Source organism: Solea solea, chromosome 9 (assembly GCF_958295425.1).
Source record: "Solea solea chromosome 9, fSolSol10.1, whole genome shotgun sequence".
Lineage (NCBI taxonomy): Eukaryota > Metazoa > Chordata > Actinopteri > Pleuronectiformes > Soleidae > Solea > Solea solea.
Genome location: NC_081142.1, coordinates 25,619,137 through 25,637,665, shown reverse-complemented (window position 1 = coordinate 25,637,665; position 18,529 = coordinate 25,619,137). Strand labels below are relative to the sequence as shown.

Genomic DNA, 18,529 nt, shown 5'->3' with positions numbered 1-18,529 from the left:
ATGTATAACTTATTATATATGTATATTCATATATATATGTACATGTATACTGTCCGCTGCTGGTACTACACTCTGACACCTACTGTCCGCTGCTGGTACTACATGCGTAATAAAAACTTACGCATTTAATGCTGAGACTTTTATTTTGGATGTTTCAGTGATGTCACTTCCTCTTAAACACAAGCCTTGTTTCTATTTCTGTCTTTATTAAGTGCTAACAAACATTCAGGAACAGTGCTGAAAAACATTAATGTATTAATTGATCAGGGTGATCACCATGGTAACAGAGGCTCATTCCTGCTAAAATAAACATTAAAAACATAAAGTGTTTATTTTTACGGTTGGTTTCAGCAGAACTGAGCTTCCAACAAACAAACTGAGGTCATGAAATTAATTTGCCTACACACACATCACTACTGATGACAACAGACAGCAAATACAGTCGCACCAGTGGTTTCTATGACAACTAACGTTTGAAACCTCAGATTCCAGGTCCTGAACTCACATGTGATTAGAGATTCACCTGAGCTCTGAGTCACTACCATAGTCCACGTTAAATCCACATCAACCAGGTGAGTCCAGGAAATCCCAGAATGCCCTGGTCCTCGTTAACCAGGTGAGTCCAGGTGGACCTGAAGTGTAGCTGAAGGCTGGAGGTCCACCTGCATGTGGACTTTCTCCACCTGGTCCCAGTTTTTTTTAAAGTTTCCATAAGTGCTGTGAATCCTAATCAATCAGTTGATTGGTTTGTGAGATCACCACCTGGTGGCGCTCACTCCTGTTTCCTGTACAAACACGAACATCCTCACGTTCATGACGATGTGATGTTTCCCAACGACGCCACAGTCGTCTCCCTGGGCGAGTACTCTAGTTCCTCCTTGTTGGGGTGGGAGGAGTTATCGGACCTGCTGCGGCTGAACTCGGCGCCCATGATGGGCCCGGGGAACTTGGCGTTGGCTCGGATGCAGGAGGTGCAGCACAGCAGAGTCTTGAGAAATGCACAGCGCATCTCATTGCTGGTCAGTGTGTAGATGAGTGGGTTCATGGCGGAGTTGAGGACGGCAAGTGCCAAGAACCACTCTGCCTTGTAGAGGATGGCACAGCTCAGGGTCTCACAGGCGACATCCAGCAGCAGGAGGACGAAGAGCGGCGCCCAGCAGGCGATGAAGCAGCTCAGGACGATGATGACAGTCTTCAGCAGCGCCAGAGACTTCTCTGAACTCTTGCTGTTGGCGCTGGAGCTACTGCGTCCATTGGTCACTTTGCGGAAAACAAGTTTTTGGCTGCGCGTTCTTACCAGTGCATAAATGCGGGCGTAGAGGACCACGATGGCCATAAGGATGACGCTGAAGACGGTGGTGCAGAACAGGATGTAGGTCTTGTGGTAGAGCGGCAGCACGGTGGAGCACTGCATCATGTTCTGGATGCAGTTCCAGCCCATCACTGGCAGACCACCCAGCACCGCCGCGATCATCCACACAGTGCTGATGAGCAGAAAGACACGGCAGGTATTGCCGTTGTTGTGCAGCTTCATCTTCAGCATGGTCAGGTGGCGCTCAATGGCGATGGCCAGCAGGCTGAAGACGGACGCTGCCAGAGCCACAAACATGCTGCCCTCCCTGATAAACCACTGCGTTGGCGTCAGCTTGTAGGTGTTGGCGCCCGACAGCAGGATGTTGGCGGTGTAGACGATACCTGCGAGCAGGTCGGACAGAGCCAGGTTCCCAATGAAGTAGTACATGGGCTTGTGGAACTTCTTGGTTCTCCAGATGGTGGTCAGGACCAGGATGTTCTCCAGGATGATGAAGCAGCACACAATGATGAAAACCACAGAGTCGGCCTTCAGACCCGAGTCCTGCTCTGTCTTTCGGAACTTGCCAGTGTAATTGTAGTGTTTGGCAATCAGGTCGGAGTAGGTGGGCTCAGCCATGGCCCGCAGCTGCAGCAGGTGTCCAGCAGGGGGTGCTGCTTCCTCAAACTTCAGTCCTTCATGTCAGGTCAGAACTGTGAAGAGGGAGAGAGAGAGTCCTGCTGCTGGTCCAGGACATGGTCCTGCAGGGAGACACAAACTGCTCTGAGATAACTTTAAATCTGCCGAGTCATGTTTTAACAGATGAGACAAACAGCTGCTGATCAAACACAATCAAATCATCATTAATGTGAACTGAGATCAGCTGATCATGTAAATACTATAAACACATGTGTTCATATTTATTTCATTATTATAAAACGTTAAAGTGATAAAAGTGACCTGACATTAGCTGATTCACTGAAATATCATGATTTAACGTCCAAGCACTTACCCTACCCTGAGCCCTGCACTCTAACTAACCCTAACTAACCCTGTCATCAGTCCACTGTTCTTTACAAGACTTCTTCTCTGGAGCTTATTCCTCGATTTGGATAAAAACGTCTGCTAAATACTTAAATGTTAAATGTCTTTACCTTTAGATGGAGAGAGAAGAAAAACGTCCGACAGCTGAGAGACACAGAGGCGCACTGAAGAGAGAGAACAGAGAGAGAGAGAGAGAGAGAGAGAGAACACAGAGAGAGAGGCACACTGAAGAGAGAGAGAACAGAGAGAGCGAGAACAGAGAGAGAGAGGCACACTGACGAGAGAGAGAGAACAGAGAGAGAGAGGCACACTGACGAGAGAGAGAGAGAACAGAGAGAGAGGCACACTGAAGAGAGAGAGAGAACAGAGAGAGAGAGACTGCACACACACACACACACACTCACATACACACACACACACACAGTGCGTCTTCCTTGTTAAATAAATAAAGTAACAAACATGTATCACATATAGCAACATATGTTAGCATATAAACATAAATAATGAAGTCAGTTTCTAGTTCACTGCTCAGATGAATCAGGAGGGTGAGAGGGTGAAGGGGTTTGTGGGTAACAAAGACCTCTTTCCTCTGAGCCTCCACATAACTGAGTGTCTCCATGACGACGACTGGAGGGAAACACATTCAAAGAGCCAAAGACCCAAAAGTACAGATTGTAACTTTGTAACAAACTGCAGACTGTAACTTTGTAACACACTACAGACTGTAACTTTGTAACAAACTACAGACTGTAACTGTGCAACAAACTACAGACTGTAACTGTCTAACACACTACAGACTGTAACTTTGTAACACACTACAGACTGTAACTTTGTAACAAACTGCAGACTGTAACTTTGTAACACACTACCGACTGTAACTTTGTAACAAACTACAGACTGTAACTGTGTAACAAACTACAGACTGTAACTGTGTAACAAACTACATACTGTAACTGTGTAACAAACAACAGACTGTAACAAACTACAGACTGTAACTGTGTAACAAACTACAGACTGTAATTGTAACAAACTACAGACTGTAACTGTGTAACAAACTACAGAGTGTAACTTTGTAACAAACTACAGACTGTAACTGTGTAGCAAACTACAGACTGTAACTGTGTAACAAACTACAGAGTGTAACTTTGTAACAAACTGCAGACTGTAACTGTGTAACAAACTACAGACTGTAACTTTGGAACAAACTACAGACTTTAACTGTGTAACAAACTTTAGACTGTGTAACAAACTTTAGACTCTAACTTTGGAACAAACCACAGACTGTAAAAAACTAGACTCTAACTTTGTAACAAACTACAGACTGTAAAGTAACAAACTACAGACTGTGTAACAAACTACAGACTGTAACATTGTAACAAACTACAGACTGCGTAACAAAGTACAGACTGTAACAAACTACAGACTGTGTAACAAACTTTAGACTGTGTAACAAACTACAGACTGTGTAACAAACTACAGACTGTAACTTTGTAACAAACTACAGACTGTAACTGTGTAACAAACTACAGACTGTAACTTTGTAACAAACTACAGACTGTAACTGTGCAATAAACTACAGACTGTAACTTTGTAACAAACTACAGACCGTAACTTTGTAACAAACTACAGAATATCACTGTGTAACAAACTACAGACTGCAACTTTATAACAAACTACAGACTAACTGTGTAACAAACTACATACTGTAACTGCAACAAACTACAGACTGTAACTTTGTAACAAACTACAGACTGTAACTAACAAACTACAGGCTGTAACTTTGTAACAAACTACAGACTGTAACTGTGTAACAAACTACAGACTGTGTAACAAACTACAGACTGTAACTTTGTAACAAACTACAGACCGTAACTTTGTAACAAACTACAGAATATCACTGTGTAACAAACTACAGACTGTAACTTTGTAACAAACTACAGACTAACTGTGTAACAAACTACATACTGTAACTGCAACAAACTACAGACTGTAACTTTGTAACAAACTACAGACTAACTGTGTAACAAACTACAGACTGTAACTAACAAACTACAGGCTGTAACTTTGTAACAAACTACAGACTGTAACTGTGTAACAAACTACAGACTGTGTAACAAACTACAGACTGTAACTGTGCAATAAACTACAGACTGTAACTGTAACCAACTTTAGACTAACTGTAACAAACTACAGACTGTAACAAACTAGACTCTAACTTTGTAACAAACTACAGACTCTAACTTTGTAACAAACTACAGACTCTAACTTTGTTACTCTGTAGTTGTGTGTGTATATGTGTGTTTGTGTGCGCATGTGTGTGTGTTTGTGTCCAGGTATTACTGATGCTGTGGGGACCTAAACCTGTTTACACAGTCACATTATGGGGACTTGTCTTCCTTGTGGGGACAAAAATCAAGTCCCCACAACGTAAATGACTAAATTTTAAGGTGAAGATATGTTTTAAGTTTAGGTTGAGGTTAGGGTTAGGGTTCGGGTTAGGCCAGTAGTAATTGGGGTTAATGTTAGAGTAAGTCTCCAGGAAATGAATTTAAGTCAATGCAATGTCCCCTCAAGTCATAAATGTCGAACTTGTGTGTCTGCATGTGTGTGTGAGTGTGTGTGTGTGTGAACAGTTAACTCAGATGAAGCTCATTCTCTGGTTCACTGAAGCCAAACAAACTGAAACACTGCAACAAAAGGCCCCTCCCCCTCCACTTCATCACCTCTAACCCCTCCCCCATCCTCATCCCCCTCTTCCTCCACCTCCCCCAAAAAGGAGAGGAGTCCATTATATAATCACCAACCTTAAAGAGAGAGAGAGAGTGTGCGTGCGTGTGTGAGAGAGTGTGTGTGTGTGTTCGCAGTAGCTTGTTTACCACTACAAGGGGCGATCGAGGGAAGAGAGTGAACAGAGAGAGAAGGAAACGTTTTTCCCACAAACTCATTCACAAGAGAAGCTGCTTTCACACGCCAAGCTGCCGAGAGGCGTCACCATGGCAACCAGGAGAGAGACAGAGAGACAGATAATGTGTGACTGACATCATGAGAAGCTTCATTTAAATATGTAAATAAACCATTAATATAGAAATGATCACGTTTTTTATTCTCTTTATTCTAAAACAACTGTCCATAATCACAACTCACAGAAATGTGCAATAACCACAACAAAAACTCATAAAAACATGTGCAATAAAACCTTGGGCAATATGGGGTAACTGTAGTTGTGTATATATACATGTATATGTATATGTGTGTACGTATGTATGTGTATATATATGTATATATGTGTGTATATATATATATATATATATATATATATATATATATATATATATATATAGCATAGTTCATTTTTATCTTATATTTTATTTTATATTTCATTTTACTTTTTGATTCTATATTTTATTCTATATTTTATGGTGTTTGGTACCTGGGGTGTTTCTCTTTCCGGTCTCCTGTAAAGTGTGACTGTGAATTTTAACAGTGCTGTTTGTGGATGTTGGAGAGGGAACCTCCCAAAGGAATTAATATTGTCGTCTGTCTGTCTGTCTGTCTGTTATATGTATGTGTCTTACTGTCAGTCACGTGATTATCTGTGAATCATACTCTGAAAAAAAGTGGTTTAAATATAAATTCAACTTTTTCAAATCAAGCCACACACCAAACTCCATTCATGGAATGTCTATATTTGGCTTTGATTCAACATTTTCACACGGTTTTAAGTCTCATGTTCTGCAATTCGGCTCAGATGAAATCCACTTCACAACTTTATTATTAAAAAAAAAAAAAAAAAAAAAAGATGACGTTACATTACATGTCATTTAGCAGACGCTTTTATCCGAAGCGACTTATAATGGAATTGAGTACAATCAGCCAGGGGTGGAGTCGACCATGATGTCTGACGCCCAATGACGTCATGTCGATGTCAAAAATCATAGTAATCTTCCTTTGAAGTCGAGATCACTGAGGATCTCCGACTCCACTCCGTGGATTTGTCAATGAATATCAGCGAGCACACGTCCGCGCATGAGCAGACCGTATAGCAGCTGCAGCTGTCGTGAACTATAAACATTTTACGACCAGCCGTATTTCTGTCAGTCCATCGAGTTTTCAAGTGAACGTGGGGGACCGTGGTTCCGGTGTGAAGCAGCGGCTTTACGCACTCACTCAGGCCGCCAGCATGCTGTTCCTGATCGGCCTGGGTCTGGGAGACGCTCGGGACATCACGGTGAAAGGACTGGAGGCGGTGAAGCGCTGCTCCCGGGTTTATCTGGAGGCTTACACCGCTGTGCTGACCTGCGGCCAGGAGGCGCTGGTGAGGAGGGCAGAGGGTGTCCGTGCTTATCCCGGGTTTTATCACGGGATAGACCCGGGTTATATCTCCAGCTCCGTGTGATTGTCACGTGTGTGAACGTGACAATCAGACGGAAACTGTAGCTTTAATGTTGACGTGATGTTTAATTTCTTTTAACTGTGACGTCATTCAGTGTTTTCCTTTTCTGAGATGATCAGTACAGTAAACTACGGTAAACTACCGTAAAATTACAGTTTTAGAGAAATTTAAAATTAAAAGTTCCGGGTTTGGGCTTTTTATGGTGACAAAAACAGTTGTGGGCAGGTTGTGTTGAACACATCTATGACACTGTACAGTGTGACATACAATTCAGATAAATGTCCTGTATTTGCCCTTTTTAAGCAAAATATTATTAAAGGCGACATAGAATGCTTGTACCACACATATATGTTAGTTATGGAGGTCTACTTACATATATTAACTTGTTTTCATGGTTAAAAACCTCCTAGTCGCTGCAAACGAGCCGATCAAAATATCTCCTCACTGACGTCAGCCACGCTGTTTCAGACCAAAACCACACCCCCAGAACGTGGACTGTGTTGTGATTGGCCAGCCAACGAGAGCTTTCCTACTGTCCTGTGATTGGCCAGGTACCTGGAAGTGACGTAATAGATAGGCCAGCTCTCAGATACACAGCTAGTCCGGGCACATCCGGTTGCGTACATTCAACCGCAGAAGAAGAAGAACTACTCTCGTTGTAGCTGCTGAGATGCAGAGCATCCACCGTGCCAGAGGGGGAGCTGTGTATCTGTCTGCCTTTGTCTAAATATGTCAAGTTTTAAAGGTTCAATCCACTGTCTGATTTTAGAATACAGGTGTTAGAAACACATTTTTGGGAGTGGGAGGGGCTTATGAGTAATTCTCTTTTAAAGGTGGATTCCACCAAAATACCACTTTGTCTAAATACTTCAAGTTTTTAAGGTTCAATCCACCCAAATGTTACTCCTTTACGAGCACAAGTCTTGCACCTGACGACATCGGCAGCAAGAACAGCAGGAACGCTTGAAATTTCGCCGCAGAATTTTCTAGTTGACGTTGTTGTCTCTTCCTCAGGAGCGTTTCTATGGTAAACAGCTGATTGTAGCTGACAGAGATCTGGTGGAACAGTCAGCTGATGAAATCCTGAAGGACGCTGACGTGGTGGACGTTGCCTTCCTGGTGGTTGGAGATCCGTTTGGGTGAGACATGGAGACGTGTCATGTCCTGCTTGTCTTCTTCTTCTTCTGTGCTCGTGTTGTTGTAGCACTTTTTTTGTTTTTACATCATTTTTATCTTTAAACACAAAGTTCGCTTACAAACAATAGTAGAATTTAATATTTACAGTTTGACAGTCTGTCTCTCTGTCCCTCTCCCTGTCTTTTTGTCTGTCTCTCTCTCTGTCTGTCCCTCTGTCTCTGCAGAGCCACCACCCACAGTGACCTGGTCCTCAGAGCAGTGAATGCTGGGATACCCTTTAAAGTCATTCATAATGCGTCCATCATGAACGCCGTGGGCTGCTGTGGTCTGCAGGTAGGACATCTGCTGAGGTCACGTGACCCCATGTGACCTCGTCATCAATAACTCAGCTGTCACAGCAGCCAATCACAGAGCAGGACGCAGGTGCTACACACACACAGATTAGCATTAATGCTAACAGAGGAGTCCACTGGGAGCTCGTTAATATGTTAATGAGGGGACATGATATGCAAATGAGCTCCGCCCTCTCTCTCTCTCACACACACAGACAGAGGTTACATAAATATTTAAATACATGTTATTTGTTGCCATTACTTTGTCTGATAGTTGTGTGTGTGTGTGTCAGTTGTATAATTTTGGGGAAACCGTGTCGTTGGTCTTTTGGACGGAGACATGGAAACCAGAGAGTTTCTACGACAAAATCTGTAAAAACAGACAAGCTGGACTACACACACTGTGTCTGCTGGGTGAGACTCACACACTGTGTCAATCAAAACTGTGTTTTATGTAAACAGTAAAAACACAGATATTTCCTTTAAATGTTCTTTGTTTTTCTGACAGATATTAAAGTGAAAGAGCAGAGCGTCGAGAACATGATGAGGTAAGAACCAGAACCTGGTCCTGGATCAGAACCTGGTCCTGGTCCAAGTCTGATCCTGATGTTTGTGGTTTAAACTCAGAGGGAAGAAAATCTTCGAGCCTCCTCGTTTCATGACGGTGAGTCAGGCGGCAGATCAGCTGATCCAGATCATCCAGAGAAGGAGGGGGGAGGAGCAGGGGGCTGAGCTAGGTCAGTCACACCCCTGAGTGTCAGATGTTACGTTGTAATTTGAATGTAGTTTCGTTGTTTAAGGAAACATTGTTTCTCATCCTCAGGTGTGACAGAGGACACGGTGTGTGTGGGCGTGGCTCGAATTGGCGCCGATGATCAGGTGATTCGTGTGGCGACATTGCGTCAGCTGGTGTCATGTGACCTTGGCGCTCCACTCCATTCGCTGATCGTCACAAGTAGACTCCACCCACTGGAGGTGGAGCTACTGCGGGTGAATGCAGAACCAAACGCACTGGATCACCTGCAGATGATTGACAGCTCCACCTACAGCTCATAACACAGACACATAACTGCTCCTCGCGCAATAAATTAGCGTGAACTAAAAGGCTTTTTTGACGTCAACTCTTTGTTTTACGGATAATCAAGTGGTATTAAACTGGATCGTAATCTGGTTATGTGATGATGTGTTCAGGTGCTTCCCTGAATGACGTCAATAATCAGATCAAAGGAACAGAATTATTTATTACAGCTGGAAAAAAAAAGGTCATGATTTGGCACATTAAAAAACAAGTGACATCACACACAGTCTCACTACAAGCCAATCAGATTGCAGCAGTGTGGTCCCAGCAGTGATGTCACAGAAGGGGCGGAGCCAGATTGTCTTTGATTAATGAAGAAGGCACTTAAGAAGAAGGGGCGTGAACACGAAAATAAAAAATAAACCAAGTAGGGGTGGGGTTTTTAGTCCACCCCCCATCCCTGCTCTCAGTCTGTCTCCAGGAAATGAGGGGGTGGGGCTGAGGAGGGCGTGGTCTTCTGCAGTAGAAGACTGAATGAGATTGGTCCCAGTTGTCATTGAAGAGGAGCGTCTTCTACATGGCCGCCAAGTCGATCTGAACGTAGAGCTGTCGAACACCGACCTGTGGGCGGAGCACGTATTAATACTGCAAATACTATCAAACTTTATTTATGTAGAACTTCTCATATTATGTACTTCACAGGATAAAAAGAAAGCAACACAGGTGTCTGGTGCGTTCAGGTTCCTCTGGTGTGTGTGTGTGTTCGGGTTTCTGTGGTGCGTTCGGGTACCTGTGTGAAGATGTGGTGAGTCTGACTGAGGATCCAGCGTGTGTCTGCGTCTGGAGCGACGAGCAGCTTTAACGTTCCGATGTAAACGTCGGTGCACAACGTCCAGAAGTGAGGCTCTTGCAGGTTATAAACACCCTGAAGCTGCTGCACCTGAACGCATCACAACAAACATCACACTCATGTTCCAGCTGTGTGTGTGTGTGTGTGGGGGGGGGTCAATGCTCACCCTCTGGTAACACTCAGGCAGGTTTTGGTCTAATGAAGGAGGAGTTCTCTGCATCAGGATCCCAATGGATTCATTCAATAACGGCACCACACTGAGGATCAGAGGTCACAGAGGGTCACTGAGCTTCTCTGGTATATTACTACTACTACTGATACTTCTACTGCTACTACTATTCTTACTGCTGCTACTGCTACTACTCTGCAGTACAGAAGTTTTTGGTCTGATGAATTGGTGAATGGTGACAGCACAAGTTTCCAGCGGCTGCAGTAACCTGACTCCTGTGGTTGTGTGTGTAGCCTCTCCGCTGACCACAGCTCCTCACTGTGCTGATGCAGCTGCCTTTTTTTCCAGCCTATTGAAACCACATCAGCTCGCATCAACTCCATTTATCAGAGGGACTTCTGGGAAATCTGACCACTACATGACGAGGACGAGGCTGGACTCGTGCCAGTGGCTGTTGGAAAGTATGAGCTGAACATTCTTTACAGGAGAGGAAACTGAGCTCTGATCTTCATCACTTCACTGTTAACGCTCTTCTTCTATCACAGTCCCAGCTCGTCTCGACTCGGCACATTTTGTTTTCTTCTTCAGCGATAAAACCTGGTACCTGGTGGTTTTTTTAGTTCCTGCTCTGACAAGGTTCAGCTGAGTCTAAAATGTGACGTCAGACTGCCGGTCACTGATTGGAGAGAGTGTCGTCACTGAAGAGTCATGAGCGCGACGTTAAAGCAACAATGTCCAACTGTAGAGTTTAAAAAAGACTTAAAACTCCTGAAACATGCATTCATCTGCAACATTTAGCAAAGGAAACGTTTAAAATGTCAATGTTTAAACAGAGAGTCTGGTGGATTTAGAGACAGCACTGCTGAAAGCCGGCGATCGTGACCACGTTCACTGGTATTTCAGTTCAGTCACTGAAGTCCACTTTCACCCAAAACAACTGCTTTAAAAGTCACTAGTTTGTGTCGCGTAGAAAACCACGTCTGTGGTAACTCCGCCCACTTTGTGGAGGAGCTATGAAGTCATGAAAACTGAGTAGAGGTGAGGCGGGACTATGTAGTGGAAAAGCAGCACAAGCGTGCAATTGACAGTCAGTCAACATTAAGTTAACAAGACAGTTTGATGGTCAAGACTTGGTGTGTGTGTGTGTGTGTGTGTGTGGGTCAGTCACCTGACTCCGATGAGGATGGAGATCAGCATGGAGCAGATTGGATCAGCGATCATCAGGTCATATTTCTGCATCAGCAGAGCAGAGATGATCACACCGATACTTCCCAGAGTGTCAGCGATGATGTGGAGGAGGACACCTGCAACAGAGAGACACACACACACACAGTGATGTCACATAGTGAACACCTTTTTTCTTTCACTTGAGCTGTGACTGAGCGCCACCCAGTGGATTAGTTAATTAAGTTCTTATGATAATGTTTTTTAAAGATATGAGCTGCTGATGGATCAGGATTAGGATCAGTAGGAGTGAGGGACAGGGTCTCACCTTGTAGGATCTGTTTACTGGAGCCTTTTCCCGGTCTGAACAGCTGATCATCTGATAAATAAAGACAAGTAATCAAACATCAGATATACATGTTTGTCATGTGACTTCAGCACACAGGTCACAGGTGACACAGGTGTGTGTGTGTGTGTGTGTTAACAGTCGTGACAGGAAGTAAAAATGTTTGTGACTTCATCTTCAGGTTGTGTGACAGAGACAGTGAAGCTGCTCACATTAATAACAATACTGATCTCTCTGGTTCCCCCTACAGTTGGTAAACAGCATTGTTTGTTACAACTGTAGTAAAACAGCAAACATACAGTCAGTGTGTCAGAACACGTCCTGACACACAATAAGCTCCAATAGAGCTGACAAGTTAACTAGTTACACTAACTAGTTCAACAGTAACAGAACCAGGTCATCCTCGGTCCAGTTTCCCTCCACTAGAGGACAGAAAGTGAACCAGTGAGTGAAAGACATGGAACAGGAACAAGTCTCAAGCATTTTGATTTATTTACAGATTGTGAAGATGTGATTTCTAAGCATTCCAACAATGTCTAACACGTGGAAATCTGAATTTGAATGTAGGTACTCCTGCTTGAGGGAAGATTTTAGCCTCAAAGATTTATTTACACCTTCTGGGAGCCAAGAGACAGTATCATCACATTTATATAGTCCAACCCACTCCTGGTCTAACTGTCAGTGACACTTGATATCTGTCAGCCCACAGGACAGAAACTATTGTAGTAGTTTGAACAATGGTTATCAATAACAGGTCCAGGGACCCAGAGGGTTCTATGAAGAGGTCCCAGGGGGTTCCCAGAGAAAAATAAAATGAAATATGTCTTAATAGACTTTTGTCTTTAAGAGGAGTCTATTACCTTTCTTATTTTACATTTTTATGTAAAATAAGAAAGGTAATAGACTCCTCTTAAAGACAAAAGTCCTCTTAAAGAACACATTAACAGTTCCACCTGTTTGTCACCTCCTTCACTTGGAGGAGGGGTGTGGGAGGAACTGACAGAAGGACCAGAACCATACGTTCTACAGTGTCACTGCAGTTGTTACAGACTCTGATAGAGGTCAGAGGTCACCATGTCTCAGAAAAACAATGTGTTTTAATCATGTGTGAAAATCTTTGATTTGAGGTCTCACTACAATCATTCAGAGACACACTCACTGTGACAGTGTGGCTCCTCATGACTGTGTCCATGTCCACCATGACCATGGTCGTGCCCATGTCCGTGATCATGTCCGTGTCCATGTCCGTGATCGTGTCCATGATCGTGTCCATGTTTGTGTCCATGACTTTGACTGTGGTTCAGACTGCCATTAAAGAGAGAGTGACTGTGTCCATGACCTGAGACAGACAGAGAGAGAGAGACAGTGAGAGGTTCTGCTGGTCTATAGTGAAGTTCTGCCAATCTACAGCGAGGTTCTGCTGGTCTACAGTGAGGTTCTGCTGATCTATAACGAGTTTCTGCTGGTCTACAGTGAGGTTATGCTGGTCTACAGCGAAGTTATGCTGGTCTACACTGTTATAAACAGGTGGGTTCCGGATGTTCTAGATATTCTGGTACCTTCTTCTCCATGAGAGTGTCCATGTCCTCCATGTTGGAACACAAAGATCCCGACCAGGTTCACCAGCAGACCAGCAACAGAGACAGGAAGTAGACGTTCGTGGTGGACGTCAGGAGGCTCCAGAGCTCTCTGAGAGGCACAGAGGGACAGAGAGAGAGAAAGACCGAGATGGACAAGTTGGTGGACATCCGTCCTTGTGTGTGTCTGTGTGGGTTGTGCTGTGTTTCCATCATGGTACAGTTCAGTTTGGTACAGTCCAGTATGGTTCGGAATAGTCCTGGGTCAGGCCTGGAGTACAACCATAGTTTTTTGTTGCCCAATCAGCTGACTGTCATGGGTGAAGCCGGTCCAGCTCCGCCCTGACTGTACAATTTTACTCTGGTACCCCAAATGAAGGCTGCCAAAGAATGGAAGGGTTGGGGGTAGTAAACACAAAATCATACGTACCGTACTGAACCAAACTGAACCGAAGTCGGTGAAAACACCTTTAGTTACCTCGACTCCCTCAGAGAAGATGAAGAAGGCTGTGAAGATGAGGAAGAGTCCGTTTACGAAGCCTGCCAACACTTCTGCTCTCACATAACTGAAACACATCCACACATTTCACATATCCAGGATTAATCTCACCTATCAGTCTATTGTGTCATTTGTGGGTCAGTGTTGAGGTCAGATGTCAGGCTCACCCATAGGAGAAGCTGTCATTGGATCTCCACCTTGAGATGACGGAGGCAGCCAGACCTGCGAGCAGAGCAGTGCAGTCGAAGAACATGTGGAAGGAATCTGAGATCAGACCTAAACTGAAGACACAGACACAGAGGATCAATACCTGATCAATACTTATACGACAAGTCTGACTCCAGTCTGACTAAGTGTAGGAGTAATTGGACTATGAATCACATGATCCAGTTATGTTAGTCTGACTTCCTGTAGACGAGCTGAGCGTTAGTCAAACATTTTACATTTTAACATGAATGTAAACGTGTGAGTGTCGTTTGTATTTACATAAACATCATCATTGTACTTAAATGTGTGTCATTTAAATAGAAATAAAAGCACTGAAACACTTTAACCAGACTGTCCATGTCCATTTATCATGGACACTGATCCATGTGTTTGTGTTAAAAACCTCTGGTAACATTTTATCAATAATCTTTTCTTAGAGACTGTGATTCTAGAGAAGATGAAGTTTTAACACAAACTACGTAACTCTGAGCAGCAGCAGGAGGAAGAGGAAGAGGAAGATGAGGAGGAGGAGGAGGAGGAGGAGGAAGAGGAAGAGGAAGAGGATGAGGGGGAAGATTATCATCAACGTCATTGATCAACCTGTGATCACACACTCACACACGCGCACACACACTAAGACAAATACACACGCACAGTGTAACACATACGTGGCACTCAGTGGAGGAGCAGCAGAGAGCGGGCAGCGGCCTGACCTGTGGCCGGGCAGCTGCTCTCTCCGGCGGCTTACCTGTTACTCCAGATTCCGTACGTGAGCTCCACGAAGGCGAAGGACAAGTTGAGACAAAGGAAAAAGAAAAGATTCCGCGAGGTTTTATCCGCGAGGATCGACCTGAAACAACACACACACACACATACACATATACACACACACACACACACACACAGACACAAACAAACAGACAGACTCCGTCAGTGACAACCGGAGCACATCACCGGAGACGGTAACCTGCCGTTAATCTGCCGGTGAACAGTCGCTCGTCTGTGACCCGAACATTAACGACTGACACCGAGACTAGCCGGTTAGCATCATTCATCATTAGCTCAGTTAGCTTGTTAGCAGCGGTGAGTTTACCTGAACCAGCCGGAGAGTTTGAGCAGCAGGTTTAACTTCGCGGGTTTGTATTCATCGTCTTTAACAGATAAAGGTAACATGTTCGCACTGGACACACACGGGCACACACCTGTACACACACACACACTCACTCACTCACTCACACACACTCTCTCCACGTAGACTTAGCTACTGTGTGCTAACTGACAACTTCCGGTGTGGTCACATTTCAAAATAAAGGCGTTTAAAATGTCCGCAGGTTGACCCCTTTACTGCACCTGAGTGTAACACAACAACAACAATTATGATTAATTATTGTATAATTAATCATAATTGTTGTTGTTATTGTTATTGTAACAGATTGTTCTCTGTCCCTCTGTGAGGATGTTGTGTTGGCGGACTTCCGCTCTTTTCTTGCTCTACGCAGTTAATAAAAAGTGGGAGTGGGAAGTGGTGACTTACACTGAACTCGACCTCTCGTCTCTCTCCAAGTAGGTCCAGCTGCAGACCCGCAGACCACTCAACGAAACGCCCCTTTACTCAACGAAACGCCCCTTCACTCAACGAAACGCCCCTTCACTCAACGAAACGCCCCTTCACACTACACGACACTCTGATTGGCTCTCAAGAGACTGCGTCTGAAACGTGATGACGTTTACTAACGTGATAACGTCTTCTTTTATTGAAACTTTATTTACACACGCGTATTTCACAGACACTTGTTGACAAGAGACTTTTATCCCGGTGTGCGACAGGAATAGAGAAGAATAAATACTCGTGTTGACTTTTATGAACACAGAAATGTACTTTCTGTGAAATTTGTGAATAATTAATGTCACTTTGTAAAGTATGAAATGTTATAGCCAAACTGCTAAAATATATAAATGCCGATTGGAAAAGTTCTTTGAACATCACGTTTACACAATATAGTATCACGTTTTTGTGATATAATTATCACGTTTATACAATATAATATCACGTTTATGTGATATAATTATCACGTTTATACAATATAATTATCACGTTTATACAATATAATATCACGTTTATACAATATAATTATCACGTTTATACAATATAATATCACGTTTATACAATATAATTATCACGTTTATACAATATAATATCACGTTTATACAATGTTTATACAATATAATATCACGTTTATACAATATAATATCACAAATTCCACTTTGAACACACACTTTGAATAATTTCATTTGTTTTTGCAAACTTCCAACATCATGGCAACCTGTATGTTACAAAAAGGTGTGTTTAATATAGGCCTACATTTATTGAATGTCTTATTAGTCTGTAGTTTGACATGTTGTTCAACTGGACAGAACAACAATTAGAACTAATAAAAGTCTACTTGATTAGGTTTTTAACCTGAAAGAAACCCTCCTAAAATTCTGTGCTGGTGTGGTCCAGGTGGTGGTAGACAGAAGTTAAGTAGACAAGATCTGCTGAGTATGTCATTAAGGAGATGTTACCTATTTCCAGGAAGATATGTGAAACATTGGTATCTGAATCAAACCCAGCCAGCTGGACATCAGTAGGTCTTTTGATGAAAGTAAAACAAATGCACTGAAACCCTTGATTCTGCACAGAAAGTTGTATAACTTTCAAATCCATGTAATGAATACAAGTGATGAATGATATATTTTCTTTATTTTATACACAACAGACTATCCAGCAGACACATTCACTACCCAGGGATTACAGGCGCCTGAGGAATTCCTCAGACTCCAAGGCTTTCTTGTAATTGCTCAGGAAGCTATCCAGGCTCTGCCTCGCTTTTGAGGAAATGTGGCTCTGAAGCTGTTCCCCAAGCTGGGTTATCTCGTTGACAAGACAAAATGATATAGCAAAATAATTAAGTTGTTAAAGACACTCAAATACATAATAAGATATAAACTGAAAATTGGATTAACAGTCCTAAACTATCCGGCTTACCTTGAGTCAAACTCTGTGCCACGCATGTACATCTCCTTGGCTTTGGAGTGAACAGCTCCGAGGGCGTATACTGTTGCCTGTGGCATGAAGATTAAGATTTAAGATGGTGTTAGACAGTGACCATGTGTTAAAAGGAGACAGACATATGCAGTCACATAAAACATGTAGTCTACAAATCAGTGTCAGTGTCTGAGATCTCACCTCTGGCAAAAGTACATCCATTACGATTGCCACTGGATCTGCAGACTTCTTGTCTGTCTCAGTACGTTTGAGTACTTCAGACAAGAAGTGCATGACTTTGTCCACTTGTTCATCATCTTCAAAAAGAAGGATGACCCTGTCCTGTTTCTTGGCCCAAGGAGACACCGTGTTGCCTGTGATGATGTTCTATAAAAATTGTATAGGATTTTAGTTTGGGTATTCATATACAAATACACAAACACCACACTAAATGCCATTGTCACTCACTTTAAGGTGTTGCAGCATGCCCTGATCCTCTGTGATTACACTGGTTAACAGACAACATGCCTCGCGTCGCTTCTGTTGGGCTTGTTGGGCCCTTTCCTAAAATTAAATTACACATAATATGCAACACTGAATACATGTGATTAAGAACTTTGAATAAGACATTTTCTTTCCCTGATTATTTGCACTTCCTCTGATAAGAGGTGTCATCCTGGCTGGCAACTTGTTTGGCCACAGTAACATCACTGCCCTAAATGGATATACAGATAAGCCCGTCTGAGAGGCAAATTGTTACATTATTTCTGAGAACAATCATTATTATCAGGGGCATCTATAAAAATGCAGGAATCTTGAAACTTTTTCTCAATATCTAAATTGTTATAACCTGTACATATAAATGAAAGAAAAAAAGGAGAAAAAAGGGAGAAAATCGCTGCGTCTTGCTTGCTGTTACAATCGCTATCGTTACAGCATGCAGACATAACTGGTTAATAAACCGCACTTAATTGATATAATGGATACAAATAATGACTATTCATCCAGTGTTCAATATCTAAATGTGTTTTTTATCCATTCTTACCTTTTCCTCCGTTATTTTCCCGTGTTTTAACCGTGTTACTTTTTCGGGGTTCTCTCTTCATACTCGGTCAACGTAAACTTCATCACGTTTCAGACGCAGTCTCTTGAGAGCCAATCAGAGTGTCGGGTAGTGTGAGGGGGTGTTTCGTTGAGTGTGAGGGGGCGTTTCGTTGAGTGAAGGGGCGTTTCGTTGAGTAAAGGGGCGTTTCGTTGAGTGGTCTGCGGGTCTGCAGCTAGACCCTTCTCTCTCTCGTCTAGTTATTGTGGTGTCCACATTCTGCCTATGTATAGCTTAGACGACCTCTGAGGATGCTCGGTTACATTATTATAAAAGTGCAGTGTTATTACAGTTTAGTCTAGTTTGATCTGAGCTCAGCACAGTTTATACAGTTTTTACAGATAAATCAACAACATAACAAATCAACAAAAC

The 18,529-nt window shown here is 43.1% G+C and overlaps 3 protein-coding genes and 1 long non-coding RNA gene across 5 annotated transcripts; 1 reads left to right on the top strand and 3 right to left on the bottom strand.

Moving 5' to 3' along the window:
* Positions 1 to 186: 186 nt before the first annotated feature.
* s1pr1 (sphingosine-1-phosphate receptor 1) lies at positions 187 to 2,512 on the bottom strand. 2 transcript variants are annotated; one of them, XM_058637796.1, is made up of 2 exons: positions 2,446 to 2,512; positions 187 to 2,069 (listed from the first exon to the last, which is right to left on the bottom strand). In XM_058637796.1, exon 2 carries the CDS (start codon positions 1,928 to 1,930, stop codon positions 812 to 814), a length of 1,119 nt encoding a protein of 372 aa, XP_058493779.1. In that variant the 5' UTR covers positions 1,931 to 2,069; positions 2,446 to 2,512; the 3' UTR covers positions 187 to 811. The 2 variants fall into 2 exon arrangements, with proteins under 2 accessions (XP_058493779.1, XP_058493780.1); XM_058637797.1 differs by having other exon boundaries at positions 187 to 2,052; positions 2,446 to 2,509.
* Positions 2,513 to 6,404: 3,892 nt separating this feature from the next.
* On the top strand, positions 6,405 to 9,304 carry dph5 (diphthamide biosynthesis 5). Its single transcript, XM_058638956.1, has 7 exons — positions 6,405 to 6,650; positions 7,743 to 7,867; positions 8,090 to 8,198; positions 8,491 to 8,611; positions 8,706 to 8,745; positions 8,825 to 8,934; positions 9,021 to 9,304. Exons 1-7 carry the CDS (start codon positions 6,516 to 6,518, stop codon positions 9,251 to 9,253), a joined length of 873 nt encoding a protein of 290 aa, XP_058494939.1. The 5' UTR covers positions 6,405 to 6,515; the 3' UTR covers positions 9,254 to 9,304.
* A 114-nt stretch (positions 9,305 to 9,418) lies between these two features.
* slc30a7 (solute carrier family 30 member 7) lies at positions 9,419 to 15,297 on the bottom strand. The gene is made up of 11 exons (XM_058638955.1): positions 15,121 to 15,297; positions 14,776 to 14,877; positions 13,988 to 14,101; positions 13,800 to 13,887; positions 13,304 to 13,433; positions 12,904 to 13,083; positions 11,727 to 11,777; positions 11,403 to 11,538; positions 10,232 to 10,322; positions 10,006 to 10,155; positions 9,419 to 9,836 (listed from the first exon to the last, which is right to left on the bottom strand). Exons 1-11 carry the CDS (start codon positions 15,198 to 15,200, stop codon positions 9,789 to 9,791), a joined length of 1,170 nt encoding a protein of 389 aa, XP_058494938.1. The 5' UTR covers positions 15,201 to 15,297; the 3' UTR covers positions 9,419 to 9,788.
* A 1,747-nt stretch (positions 15,298 to 17,044) lies between these two features.
* Positions 17,045 to 18,200, bottom strand: LOC131466013 (uncharacterized). Its single transcript, XR_009241373.1, has 4 exons — positions 18,101 to 18,200; positions 17,524 to 17,619; positions 17,257 to 17,442; positions 17,045 to 17,132 (listed from the first exon to the last, which is right to left on the bottom strand). It is a non-coding gene; the product is annotated as an uncharacterized LOC131466013 (long non-coding RNA).
* Positions 18,201 to 18,529: the final 329 nt, after the last annotated feature.

What these genes read in the sequence shown, in the direction of transcription:
- s1pr1 (XM_058637796.1), bottom strand. Translation starts at nt 1,930, where the DNA reads ATGGCTGAGCCCACCTACTCCGACCTGATTGCCAAACACTACAATTAC.
- dph5 (XM_058638956.1), top strand. Translation starts at nt 6,516, where the DNA reads ATGCTGTTCCTGATCGGCCTGGGTCTGGGAGACGCTCGGGACATCACG. An exon ending in CCTGCGGCCAGGAGGCGCTG is followed by an intron (nt 6,651 to 7,742) that starts GTGAGGAGGGCA and finishes TCTCTTCCTCAG; the next exon opens with GAGCGTTTCTATGGTAAACA. An exon ending in AGCGTCGAGAACATGATGAG is followed by an intron (nt 8,746 to 8,824) that starts GTAAGAACCAGA and finishes GTTTAAACTCAG; the next exon opens with AGGGAAGAAAATCTTCGAGC.
- slc30a7 (XM_058638955.1), bottom strand. Translation starts at nt 15,200, where the DNA reads ATGTTACCTTTATCTGTTAAAGACGATGAATACAAACCCGCGAAGTTA. An exon ending in AATGACAGCTTCTCCTATGG is followed by an intron (nt 13,888 to 13,987) that starts GTGAGCCTGACA and finishes GATGTGTTTCAG; the next exon opens with TTATGTGAGAGCAGAAGTGT. An exon ending in ACACTCTCATGGAGAAGAAG is followed by an intron (nt 13,084 to 13,303) that starts GTACCAGAATAT and finishes TGTCTGTCTCAG; the next exon opens with GTCATGGACACAGTCACTCT.